Source organism: Ictidomys tridecemlineatus, chromosome 8 (assembly GCF_052094955.1).
Source record: "Ictidomys tridecemlineatus isolate mIctTri1 chromosome 8, mIctTri1.hap1, whole genome shotgun sequence".
Lineage (NCBI taxonomy): Eukaryota > Metazoa > Chordata > Mammalia > Rodentia > Sciuridae > Ictidomys > Ictidomys tridecemlineatus.
In genome coordinates, this window is record NC_135484.1 from 95,270,163 (window position 1) to 95,284,127 (window position 13,965).

At 36.4% G+C, this 13,965-nt stretch overlaps 1 protein-coding gene across 3 annotated transcripts in view; it reads right to left on the reverse strand.

Annotated features, from left to right (window-relative positions):
* Prim2 (DNA primase subunit 2) overlaps positions 1-13,965 on the reverse strand; it is a 261,225-nt gene that overhangs the window by 38,679 nt on the left and 208,581 nt on the right. For 2 of the 3 annotated variants that reach the window (XM_005318524.5, XM_040282880.2), the window contains 2 exons: positions 8,676-8,802; positions 1,475-1,557 (listed from right to left, as the gene is read on the reverse strand). In XM_005318524.5, coding sequence (XP_005318581.1) covers positions 1,475-1,557; positions 8,676-8,802 — 210 coding nt within the window. The remainder of the gene's footprint in view (positions 1-1,474; positions 1,558-8,675; positions 8,803-13,965) is intronic. The other variant, XM_040282881.2, reaches the window with a different exon arrangement.

Here is a 13,965-nt window from a genome sequence, read left to right on the forward strand (position 1 = left end):
TTGACTCCCTACCTCTTCTTTCCCACATGATAATTATCATGATAATCAGCTCTAAAGTAGAGTGTTTTTAAGGGAAAATATCTTGAAATCAGAAGGGCTGGCTTCAATTTCAGTTTTTACTACAGATTTACTAGGGATGCACAATGGCATGTGGCATGTCACATCCTAGAGCTCCATAAAAGAAAAATGGCTTTCCAATGTTCTTTCTAGTCTCACAATTCCACAATTTTAACCAGAAAGGTCATCTGATTTCTAGTTCTAACTTCTTGAATATGCTACAAATCTACAATCCATCTGCCATGTAAAAAGTTCCGCCTCTAAAACTGATCTCCCAAACAACTTCTTCCTTTAAGCTCCCTTTCAATGTTACACTGGTGCCACCATTATCCTAAACTTGAAACCCCAATAAAACAATGTGCTTTCTGTTTTAATCCATGCATTCTCTCTTCATAACTCCCAATATTACTTCAAGGCCTCAAAGATCATCTCTTCCAGAAAGTAATCCTTGCCTCCCATACAACTTGTAGTATGTCATCTCTATATTGCTTAAGACAAAAAGATAAACTATTAGAAATACTTGAAATACTTGATGGTTAGAAACCCTCCTTCATTACCCAAGACTCTCTTGTAACACCTGACTTGTATTTTCCTCCAGACTTTTTTCTTTGGGAGCAGGATTTATACCTTATTCTTCTCTGCACAGCCCACATTATAAGATTGAAGCTGAATTAACTAAATCAGAACTTTGGACACAAAAGAAATTTAGGGATGCATAATGATTTAGATGTTAGAGCTCTAAAACATACATTGTTCTTCCAAAGATAAGGAAGCAATTCCTTCAAAAATCCAAGTCAACTCAGAGGCACACTATAAATAACAGGTTTTGCAATGTCAAAGACTTATTTCTTTAAAAAGGCAGGCTTACCAAAAGATGTACTCTTATTTTGACAATTTGAGCATTTCCTTTTTATTTAAATTGTTCACAAAGTATTTTAGAAAATTATTAGACCCAGAACTACAATCAGAAGCATAGATTAAACAAAGATGCCTATCAGAGCATTCAGTCAGTACACACTACATTATTGTGTGCTCGGGAAATAATTTCCCAAAATAAAATGTTATCATTAATTTTCAGTTTCATTAACAAGCTTCAAAATATTACTCTTTAATTATTTTTAAATGTGGTCCTCAGTTGATATAGTGAAACAAACTAAGAAGGAATAAAGGGGTGAGGGATTCATCTTCCTTTACAACTAAGAAAAATAAAAATATAAAGTTGCAGATAGAAGAACTGGAATTTCCAAGGAGTTTAAACCAGAAGACTCAAGGCTTTAGCTGATTTCATCTAAAAGATAGGGTGCTTAGGGTAAGGCCTGACAAACAGAACATAGCCTTACTACAAGAACATTAAATAAACCTGAGATGATCTGTCTGATGTCTCATTACTGAGGATGCAGAGCAGAATCTGACTTACCTGGTTTATCCCTCCGGGAGAGATCTTGTAAGTCTGCAACTTCTGTTTCAGCAGCTCTGGATCACTGTGACGAAATGGGCACCCTGACAACAGAAAACAAACCAGCACACCAACAAGGTTACTTACCCGGGACTTAGTATAATACCACTCTCAAGAGACTGCCTAAGCTCCTCTTAATTGTCTAACAGCTTATTAATAAAAAAGCTAATTGCCCATGAGTGAAACTGCTTTCCTCTCTTTATCTAAATGACAACTTAGCTGTACAGTTATCAGGGTGCTACAGGCTCAAGAGCTACATAGAATATTACAGCATTTTCAGTTTAAGATGTACATGATGAGGAAAACAGCTTTAATTTTGCTACTTGCTAGTAAGTACAGATAATCATAAAGTAGCTTTAACAGTTTGCCTTAAAAAAACTTTACATAATCTCATTTTTCTAGTCTACATAAGTTACATAACAGGCACATAAGAATAGGGAAATAGATGGGCTGCGGTTGTGGCTCAGTGGTAGAGCACTTGCCTAGCACACATGAGGCACCGGGGTTAGATCCATAGCACCACATGAAAATGAAATAAACATTGTGTCCACCTACAACTAGAAAAATAAATATATTTTTTAAAAAGTTGCAGTTCTTTTAAAAAAGGGGGGGGAACAGACAATGTAAACAAAAAATAAAATATAAAACCTAAGAAATATGAAGCTCTTATACCATTTCAATAAATTCTATGCCTATTTCCTGTGAAGAGAATACAAATTTAGAGGAATTGTGGAAGAAAATGAAATAGACAAATAGGAAACTATTGCACAGAAAGACAACTTGTAGTATGTCATCTCTATATTGCTTAAGACAAAAAGATAAACTATTAGAAATACTTGAATAAATAAGAACACAAGGATTATAATTAAAAGCTAATATTTTGGGCCAAAACCTAGTAAATTTTAAATATCCTAATAAGAAACTCCAATGGTAAGTAAAATACTTAACTTGAAAAATAAATACAGGAAAGTCTGATTTTTTTTTAATCATAAAGATGATGGATTTGTAAGTTAATTAGAAACAGCTTGTTTTTAATGAAATCAACAGGAAACCAGTTGATGAAAAAATATGGAAAACAGCCAGGATGGCAAACACAAATGTATTTCTCAAAAATATCCATTATAATGACATGGACCCCTACAAACAATGCAATTTTAAAAATTTACAGTATATCTCCATTCTGAAGAAAACAAATATTTAGTGCAAAGAAACATTTGAGAAACCTTATAATACATGGTTAAGAGTGTGGAACTGCACAGCCTGAATCTAAAACTCAGTTCACCACTTACTAATTGGGTATTTAGACAAATATCTTCTTACTGACTTAGCTTCATAGTTTGCTCAAGTGAGGGAAATAATAATATCCATCTCACATATCTACCATAAGAATGCAATATAAACTATTTTATGCTCTTGGCATAAACATAGTAAGCCCTCAAAACATGCAAACTATTATTCTTGAAGTATCTGATAAGATTACAAGGCACCCCAATGAGAAAGAAATGAGGGTATAAGGGGTATTGTTGTTTAATCACAGAATGATGAAAGGGCATTAGAAAAAGGAGACAGACTACAAAAAATTACCCAAAGTATATTTGAAATAATAACTAGACCTATATGAAAGGTCAGAAAGAACAAAGCCAAAAAAAAATGAAGATTGTTAATCTTTGAAGTACTAATGGCCATAGAAAGGTCTTTTGAAGCTATGTTCACTACAAGAAACAGACTATTGCTTGGAGAACCTGTTGATATAAACACCTACTTTGTTTCTGTCTTCCACATAAAATTGTGATTCCCCCAAACTAGAGAGGTGAAAACAGAATCACAACTGACTGAAGCAGAAACCCATGAGCAGGACCTCCAGAGGAAGCAGAGCCAACAGGAAAGCCTAACTGTTATAGGTAAATGGCTGGAGCCTCAGTGTTGGCCAAGTCAAGGGGTTCTCACACTTTTGTGAACTTCACCTCCAGAAGCTCTATTAGTTCCTCACAGTGAATATTAGAAAAAATGTGTGTGTGTGTGTGTGTACACACACAGCTTTATAACAGCTTTATTTATAACTGCCAAACCTTAGAAGCAACTAAGACTTCCTTCAGTATATGAATGGATAAATAGTCTATGGTACATCAGACAATGGAATATTATTCAGTGATAAAAAGAAATGAGCTATCAAGACATGAAGACAGGGAGGAGATTTAAATACATTTTGCCAAGTGATAGAAAACAGTTTCAAAGTATGTAGCCCTCCAGTGACATATAGACTTCAACTATATGACATTTTGTAAAATGCAAAACTATGAAGTTAGTTAAAAGATGTAGTTGCCAGGGAGTAAGGGGAAGGAGGGATGAATAGGCAGAGCACAGAGGATTTTTAAAGAGTGACACTCTTCTCCACAATGGTAGACATATGGCATTATAAAGTTGTCCAATTCCATAAAATATACCACACCAAGAGCAAGTCCTAATATAAACTATGGGCTTTGGGTGATATGATATGTCAATGCAGGTTTGTCAATTGTAACAATTGATATATAACATTGATATGGGATGTTGATAGTGGGGGATATTATACATGTGTAATGGCATAGGATATACAGGAACTCTGTACTTTCTGCTGAATTTTGCTGTGAGCCTGAAAAGGTGCTAAAAAAAAAAAAATCAGGTTTATTTTTTAAAGGGGGAATAAGTGAATCTGTCCCAAAAAAATATGAGTCAAGTGTTTGCTAAGTATAGAACAGGAATCCACTATTACCTGAGGTTTCGTTTTCTGTGGTTTCATTTATAAAAGGTCAAACCCAGTCCAAATGTATTAAATTAAAATTACAGAAAAAGCAATTCAAAAGTTTTATACTACACACCATTCATAATAGTGTAATGAAATCTTGTTTCTTCCCACATCATCCCTCATGCTCAGTGTATCCATGCTGTATATGCTACTTACCCATTACACTCATGCTCAGTGTATCCATTAACCACTTACTAGCTGTCGTGGTACTGCAATGCTTCTATTCAAATAACTAATTTTTTAACTTCATAATGGCCTCAAAGCACAAGAGTATTGTTGCTGGCAATTTGGGTATGCCAAAAAGGTGAAATGTCTCAACTAATTAAGGAAAAAAAATATAATGCTGAGGTGACTAAGATCTGTGGTAAGAATAAATTTTTTATCCATGAAAAGGTGAGGGAGGACAAAGAAATTCATGCTAATTCTATCCACCTCAAGTTGCAAAAGTTGGATGCATGATGTGACAAGTGCATAGTTAAGATGGAAAAAGCATTAAATTTGTGGGTAGAATACTTAGACAGAAAATGTGATCTAGGAGCTCCAGAAAGATTTAAGTCTATACAAAGACTTTAGCAAGGCTCCCTTAAAATGTGTGACATCAAGCCATTTACTGCAAAGTAACAGATTACACAGATTCAGGAATAGGGTTGGAACAAAAAACATAATTACTGGAGAGGTTGAATCAGTGGAAAAAGCTGTTGTTATCACACCTCCTGCAGAGCTGAAAAAGTTGATTAAAGAGAAGGGATGCCATCCAAAGCAAATTTTCAAATTTGCAAATTTTCAAAATTGCAAAGAAACCACTCTTCTGGAAGAAGGTGCTCAAAAGATCCTCATAAAAGTGCAAAGGAGGCATGAGGGCATAAAACATAGAAGGACAGATTAACTTGTACTATGTAGCAATATAACAAATTTCAATGCCATTTTTGATAAGAGCACCAATTCTTAATTTGGGCCTCCTGATGCCTGATGATTAACTAAAAGAAGGATAAAGGTTTGGCATTTCTGATTTCATTTTGTACATGTCCCTTTTGCCTAAAACTTTTGGTCAGATTCCTGCTCAACTCTGCACACAGGCAAGTTAATCACTTAAGGAGTATTCATCCAAAGCTAGTAATCTACCAACTTTGAGGCTAAAGACACCAAGACAAGAGTAACTAAGGTATTTCCAAGATTTGCAGGGACAAGTGAATTGCCAGCTTCTATAGTGTCCTATTCCAGACCCCTGGAGTAGACAAAGAAAATTTTAGTTATTACCCTGTACCTTCCAGGAACAGTGAAGCCTCTTTCCAGGCAGATCACCCCATGAAGAGATTACCCACCTAAGTAGGAGAATCATCTCACAGGAACCAAATTATACCTTTCCAGGATCACAAGTCTGACAATATCCTGCAAATAAAATATGGGAATTGTCCCCTCAAGTAAAAAGGACTTCTGACTTCTCCAGAGCTACCTCACAGAATCAGAACTGAGATAACAATCAACCAGACCACAGTTTGACCAAGATTGCTTAATTATGTATACCTCTCACTCCCTGCTCCATTTCCTCCTTTATTTAAACCTAAAGTTCATGTCAGTACCCTCAAAGACAGGACCAAGATGGTTGAGCTATATCGTCTCCCTAATATGGCCATATGATTGAAGTTCCTGATTTTTACCATTGCTTTTGTTTGTTTTTGGGGGTGAATGGCAGGACCTGATTTGCTGGGACCTGCAGAGTTGGGCCTCTGGCCTAGGACTCCAGTAACAGCACCATTATAGGGCATATAATGAAGTTAGGTATAGTGAACAGAGTGAAGATCCCATGTGCTCTCAAAAACAAAAATTCTCTTGCCCATCTTCTGCCAACATAATCAAAAAGCATTTGTGACACCCATCTTATTTATGGAATGGTTCCACCATCACTTCATTCACAAAATGGAAAAATACTTAGAAGAGAAAGTGTTGTTACTAATAATAGTTGCATTAGTAACAATGCACCTCAACATCCTGAATCTGTTTGCTATGAAAACAAAAACAGTGAGGTTGTATTTTTACCTTCAAATGTTACTTCGCTGCTTCCCTTGACCTAGGCATCATTTGATATGCCAAAGCCACATACATCCATCTGGTATTTGGTTGCATTTAATCAGCAATTGATGTAGACCCTAATCTGGACATAATACAGTGTTGGAAATGATTCACTATTGCTGATGCCATAAAATTCATCAAAGTTTAAGTGAATAAACTAAGATCAGAAAATGTAAATGCCTGTTGGAAGAACTTAAGGAGTAAAGTTGTGATGATTTTAAAGGTTTCCCAGGAACCAAAAGACAAGGAAAATCATTTATGCAGCAAGACAAATGGAGGATTTTTTGACATACTTGATGAAGAAGTGGAAAAACATACCGAAAGCCATCAAGAAGTATTAAGTGAAGAACTGGAAGAACTTTTTAACTATAGAGGAAGAATCAGCAATGTGGATGTTACCAAAATTTGCTAAAAGTATTTCCAATCCCACAAACATTGGGAACAAATTACAGAATACAATCCTCAGTTAAAATTTAGCATTACAATCATCTCCTGATCACTAAAGGATCACAACCTCTGTAGCAACACTTGTTAAGTTAAAAAAAGACAACAATTTCCAATTACAATGATCTTCTAAAACATTTCAGGGGTGGGGGGGACTTCAATTATCAAGGATCTCTAAGCATTGACACCATCTGCTCCTGACATTCAACTATTGATGTCAGAATGGCTCACTGACACAGGATCAGCCAACATAATCCTTCTTGTAATAGTACCCTAATGCTACATCATAAGGCTTATATCAATCATCTTGCTTCCTTTCATCACATAGGCACTGAGTAATCTCACATCATAAGAAGGGCAAGTACAGGGCAATAAGATATTTTGCGAAAGACCACATGTACATAGCTTTATTTATGGCATACTGTTGTACTTATTATTGATAACTGTGCCTAATTTGTATACCGAACTTCATCACAAATACATATGTATAGGAAAAAATAGTATACACAGGGTTCACTACTATTTGTAGTTTCAGGTACCCACTGCAGCTCTTGGAACATATCTACTACAGATAAGCTTAATCACTGTTATTCTTGAGTGAAAGTATGAATTAGAAACAAATATAATAAAAATGCATTGAAATAAGATATTATCTAACAGAAATAAAAAAAATATAAAGTCCTGCATTTATGCTAATAAAAGTCAATTATACAAGTGATGAATGCTAAGACCTGGAAATTCACAAGAAGAATCCCTAGTAATTTAGTTGGCCAAAAACTCAGTTCCAAGTTCACATCTTGTTATGGCTGCTATGCTAACAAGTTTCTGGCTTCCTCAACAGAAGTATCTGGTCAATGACTTTCAAACTTTAGGATAAAAACTACACAGAGAAATGCAAATAAAATCTAATTTTTTATGTCTGAGAGTGGGACCTGAACAATCTGTATTTCCAAAGGTTATCTTAAGGGATTCTAACACAAGTGATAGAAATCACTCACTGCATATTAAAAGCATTGGCCACTTATTAAGTAATCGATGTAAAAGCATTTTATAATGCTTTGGACACATGGAGTCTTTCTAAGAATATGCTGGTGATTATTTGCAGCCTAACAGTGTGCAACCTTATAAAACTGTTTCACTTGATTCTAAAACAAACAAATTATTTTGACACATATTATAGCAATGCTTTGGTAATCTAAAATTATTAATATGAGCTATTAAATAATTGCTTGACACACCAGACAAATGAGAAACTTTTCCATGTATGCTTAGAGAAAACGCTTTATGGAAAAAAAAAATGAACTTGGCTGTCTTCAAATTACAGTTTGACATGGATTTTTTAACTAACAACTCAGGCAAATTGATAGGTATGTTTGATACCATGACTTACAAAATTGCTTAGTATTTGTTGGTTAATCAAATAACAGTAATGAGAATAAAACACACTCTTCCTCAGTAGTCTTTTAGAAAATTAATGAATAGAAAATTCATAAAAAATTAATGAATCTAATATTCCAAACTACAGTATTTCAATTCCAATAAGCTTTGAAAAACTTATATCAGTTTTCTAAGACACCTGCAGAAAAAGGGGGAAAGAGAACAGAAGAAGTGTGGAAATTGAGAACTGAAAAGCCCAGTCCAGCACAAACTAAAATGCAGCTGAATGAATTTCTCTTGCCTGACCTAGTTCAGTAATAAGACAAATCACTGTTAGAGTAATGGTGCTCTAGCTTGACACTCATGACTGACATAAGCTACAAACTGGGCCCTGTCAGTAATGCAAAAAAAGCCATTACATTGCTTCAGTGTTTCCTGCATAGCTAGGTTTCTGCAGTTTCCAGCATATCCACTGAAAGCACTTACCATGATAGTCTCCTTGGCTTGGTGGATTAGTCAGAATAATCTTCAAACAACTAAAAGGTGTATAGTCTGTCCTCTTGCCTTCCTTTCCGAAGCTATGACGGATATTGTAAGAGTAACCTCTGTCAAACTAGTTGAGAAAAAGAAAAAGGCAAACTCAGTCAATACTGTAATAGTGATATTGCAATGCCAGCTAGAATCAGTGTGTACAAAGTGATATTTTTCTATAATAAATTCGATATTTAGAGGCAGATGTATACTGACACCAGATACAACCATTGAACTTTTTGTGATATACTTTCTTTAAAAAAAAAAAAAACATAAAATTTACAGAAAACAAATTTCTCAAGTAGAAGACAGCTAATGTTATGTAGAATCATCTCATTATCCATGAAGATTGATTCCAGGACACCAATCCCCCCATACCAAAATCTGTGAATGTTCAAGTACTGCAGATAAAATGATGTGATATTTGCATATAATCTGCTATATCCTCCTGTATGCTTTAAATCATCTACAAATTACTTATAATACCTAATATAAATGTTTTGTGAATAGTTATTATTGCATTGTTTAGGCATAATGACTTGTTTCAGGAAAAAAGTCTGTACATGTTTACTATGTAATTTTTTTTTCTAATATTAGGGTTGGTTGAACTTGTGGATACAAACATGGAGAGCAACTGCACATGTTTAAAGTTAAGAATAATCCTTTCCCAAGCCCTTAGTTTGATTCTAGAGATTATACTAGAAATAAATCAGTTTACCCTCTCCTCTGCCTTCCTTCCCCTAGTTGTCCCTTAATTCCCACATTCTACCCATTCTACTTCTGAAATGTCTCTTAAAATAATTAATGCCTGCCTCTGCATGTGCATTATATAAAGCAAGTAGTCAGCAAGTGCCTGATGAGTGAGTGAACTACTGCAATTGCCTCCTACCTGGAATTCCTGCCTCCGTGTTCATAAAATAAGCTAATGGTATGGAAGGGACTTTGAAATGAGCGAGATAAGAGGGGAAAAAGGAACTAACATTTATCGAAATGCAATTAGGTACCGCCAGGCATTTTGCTAGGTGCTTTTAAAACTGTAATCCCTTTTAATCATTTAAATCGTCACAGTTCACCTGTGATGTTACACATGAGAAAATTGAAGTTCAAAGAAATGAAGCAATGTGATATAATACAGCTATTAAATAAATGGCAGAGTTGAAAATCATGTGTAGGTAAGTCTGATTCCAAAGCCCATGTTCTTTCCATAATAGTGCACTTTCTCAATAATAAGGTATTTAAAAATCATAGGTTCCAATGAAATCTTTTTAGGATGTAACTTCTTTCTTTTAGATGATACTTCATCTCAGAGTCCAAAGTCAGAAGTAATCTGTTCCTCCAAACTTCAGTAATATTCTCCCTATACGGACCTATAAGTCTCAAGAGGATTTATCTTCACTATATTTTTAATTTTTATGAAGCTTAACTGTAATTCTCTTATAAAACACTACATCTATTTTCTATCAATCACCTCTTTACATAGGTGATTAACTGTTCCTGACCATAAGCTCTTTCAGGTAAAATCTGTTACTTAGCTTAGTACCATCATGCAAGAAAAAAATGAACTAAGTGCACGTGCAAGAACTCCTTGGTCCCACCACAACATTTGAAAGTGTACTTGTCCCACTCTTCTGCTTCCATTAAATGTTTTCCACTGTCTGATGGTTGGTGGTTTCATAATTCCATGATTAGGTGATAGCCATACCCCACTGGTCAAATGAAGGCAGACACTGTACCTTCAACAAGATGTTTGACAGGAGCCAATGGTGAACATTGATAGAATCTCTCACTCCACTTTTCAGCTATAAATCCCTCCTTATCCATGCTATATTTGGAATTAAGCTCAGTTCTTTCCCCAATATTCCAATAGTTCCTGAATAAAGTCTATTTGTACTGCTTTAACTACTGTCCAGCTCTGTTTTTGATCCAACCACCAATCATTAGGCCCTCAGATATAACAACCAATCCTCAACACACTTTGTTTCCAGTCTGCTGCTTGACTTGAGTGTCAAATAAATGTCTGCTGAAGAATGGTGAGGGCATATTTTGATTCTTAAGATTCTAGCAATGCTCCTAAACTTCAATTGGGTCATGTTTCAATAAACTCATACACTGAAAATATCCTAAGTCAAAATGCAATAAATACCCCTAACCTACTGTTATAGTATGGATCTGGAATGTCCCTCAAAGGCTCAGGCAGCAATTTTCAGAGGTGGGCCAGAGGTGGGGCTTTGGGGAAGTAATGGATCATAAGTGTTCTCACCTCATCAATGGATTAATCCATCAATGGATTCATAGTGGAAAGGACTATTGGAAGTTGGCTCAAACTGTAGGAAGTGGAACCTAGTCGAAAGGGGGTAAGTCCTTGAGGACATGGACCTGGGAACTATATTTTGTCCCCAGTCCCTTCTTCCTTCTCTCTACTCCCTTTTGCCATGCTGTTCCTGCCTTGCCACAGGCTTCAATGCAATGAAGCTAGCTGATATGGACTGAAACCTCTGAAACTGACCCAAAATAAACCTCTCCTTTTAGGTTGTTTTTCTTAGGTATTTTGTCACAGTGATCACAATTTAGTAACACAGGATAGAGTCTCAGCTGTTGACCCCCATGAACACACGGCTGACTGGGAGCCACAGCTCGCTGATGCTGCTTAGCTTTTTCAGAGAAGATTATACTACACATCCCTAGCCGAGATCAAAATTCAAAACAGAAAGTATGGTTTCTATTGAATGTGCATTATTTTCACACCATGTAACGTTGAACATTTTTAAGTCAAACCATGGTGAATACAGGGGCAACCTGTGTACTGTCTAAAGCTGTGTTAGACGCCCAGACTTTGTTTCCAGTGGGGCTTCATTCCTGAAATCATAGAATGGGGAATTTCCCCCAACTCTGTTGCAAGTAAGGATCCACTCCCTAAGGCCTCAGCGGGAATCTTTTTCCTGATTCTCTACTAGGCTTCTCTGTTCTATTTAATTCTGCTCCTCCCATGGGAACTTAGGTCAACTGTAACTCTCCTTCTTAAATCCTTCCTGACTATGTGCTTCACCGCTGCAGCCCATAAACTAGCTGTGTGCTTTCTTACTGGCAAATTTTTACTAAAAACGCTCTTCAGCTACAGTGGCCCCTTTGGACCTCCTGGATTATAACCATACTAGTCCACCTAAGAGAAGGTTCTAGAGCATAAGGGAACAAAATTTTCAGATGTACAGTAGTCCGCCCATTTTACCTTTAATGAAGAAGCTGAAAAATGGCTAAATAATTCAATCCTTATCAAATTAGCGACGTTCACAATGACTTCAGAAAAAAATTTCCAACCAAGCAAACCACCAAAAGCTTTCCACTACACCCCCAAATTCCTCTCCTCTCCCAACCCTCCTTTTATAGCCTTCTCTCCCTGAATGTTCTCTACCACCTGCACCTCCAGCTCCTCAACTCCAAACTCCCATCTCCCAAAGATGAAGCTTAGTTTGTAGCCAATACAAGTTCCCATGCAAGGCCAATGAAGACTTGGCATTTAAACTACATGCCATCACCAAGAATCTTCTTGACTCCAGAAAACAAAAAAGGTTCTAGGAGTATACTCTTCAGGATTTCCCAATTTATGGCAACTTATCCTCCCATTAGTTGGGTCTGGAGATGCCTCCCTTTGGTTTATAAAGGCCAAATGAACCATCCTTTCTAATGTCCTTCATGGATCTCAGGGTAACCCGGATTTCCACTGAAGACTCAAGGAAGAAAAAAAATTACTAGGAGTCTTCCCTACACATCCAAAACTGTAAACAACAAAGGAATGAAAAGGTAGCCATCATCCTCAATGAGGTACAACATGGAAAGACCATTCAGGCTAGAACTGACTTCTCAAACAGCTTCTGCAATGACCATGCAAACTTTATAAATAGTCTCAGGTCAGAATCCCATGACATTACAGAAAAATAATATTAACTGGAAAAAAATGCATATATTATCTGAGTTCCAGACATTAGCCCAGCATTATGAAGACAGAATTTTTTTTAAAAAAATGGAATATATACAATGCAAGCTCCACAATTCGGGGTTCCCTCTGATCTGGACACACACCCATATTGAGGAAAATGGACACTGGACTTGGAATTACCTGGTTCTCAAAATGAGGTGAAAAGTCCAAATCCCCTCCTCAGAAATCCCCGATTCTTCTCTAGGGAAGTAAATGCCCAATGCCCTCAACTACTATTAAAAGTGAAAATAACCCTATAAGTTGAACTCCCTCCCACATTTCTCATTAGAGGTACAGCAACACATTCTTCCTTAATACCACCACCTTTAATTCGTGTCCCTCTTCCTCAGAGTCCAAATTTCACCTGTGAATTTTGATAATTTACCTTATGATCTGCCTCTATTTCTATGGAACCTCTAAAAGCCCTGTATAACTTCCTCCTCAACTCTACCCCAGTAAACTTGTTGGGAAGGGATCTTCTCAGAATTGGGATATAAAAATTCCTGCAGGATTCCTTCTATAGGTCCCTGACTCCTTCCTTTCATAACTAGTTCCCTAATGGCTTTGTCTGACTTCCCCCAAGGGGGCTGGGATTTCTTTCCTCCTTTCAGCCTATTACCCATTTAATTACAGGCTTAAATCAACTATTAGAATTCCCTCTTCTTTATAATAAAAAAAATTGATGATATTAGATGTATGGGATACAGAACTCAAACAAATAGATCTTTCCATGCCCTTCCCCAATATTCCCCAATACCACTTAAGACCAGGACTTGAAAGGCTCCCGTGATTAAGAAAGATTAGATAAAAAAACATGAGTAGAATGTGCTATCCCACTTCTATTCCATGCAATAGTCCCATTTTAACTATTAAAAAGTCAAAAGGGGAAGGATATGGTTAGTCAGTTGGTGCCTGATTCTCATACTATCCTGTCTGCTGTCTCCTCTAATATGCAATATTTCATAGTCGTGTGTGTGTGCGTGTGCGTGTGTGTTAAGCATTTCTTTATAAGGAATCTCAATACTAGTTTGGCTTCACCTGGGAAAAATCAGCAATTTACCCGGACTGCTATGTTCCCAAGGATTTACTGAGGCCTTCTATACTTCTTGAGTACCCGAAATGCCAACTGGACAGACTTAAGATTCCCACCTCCACTTCAATCTATAATGTAGGTCACCTCCTTATATATTCTGACAGTTATGGCAACTTCCTCTTAGACACAAAATACCTTGTTAAGGCATTAGGCAAAAGTGAACTAGAGACAAAATTCAG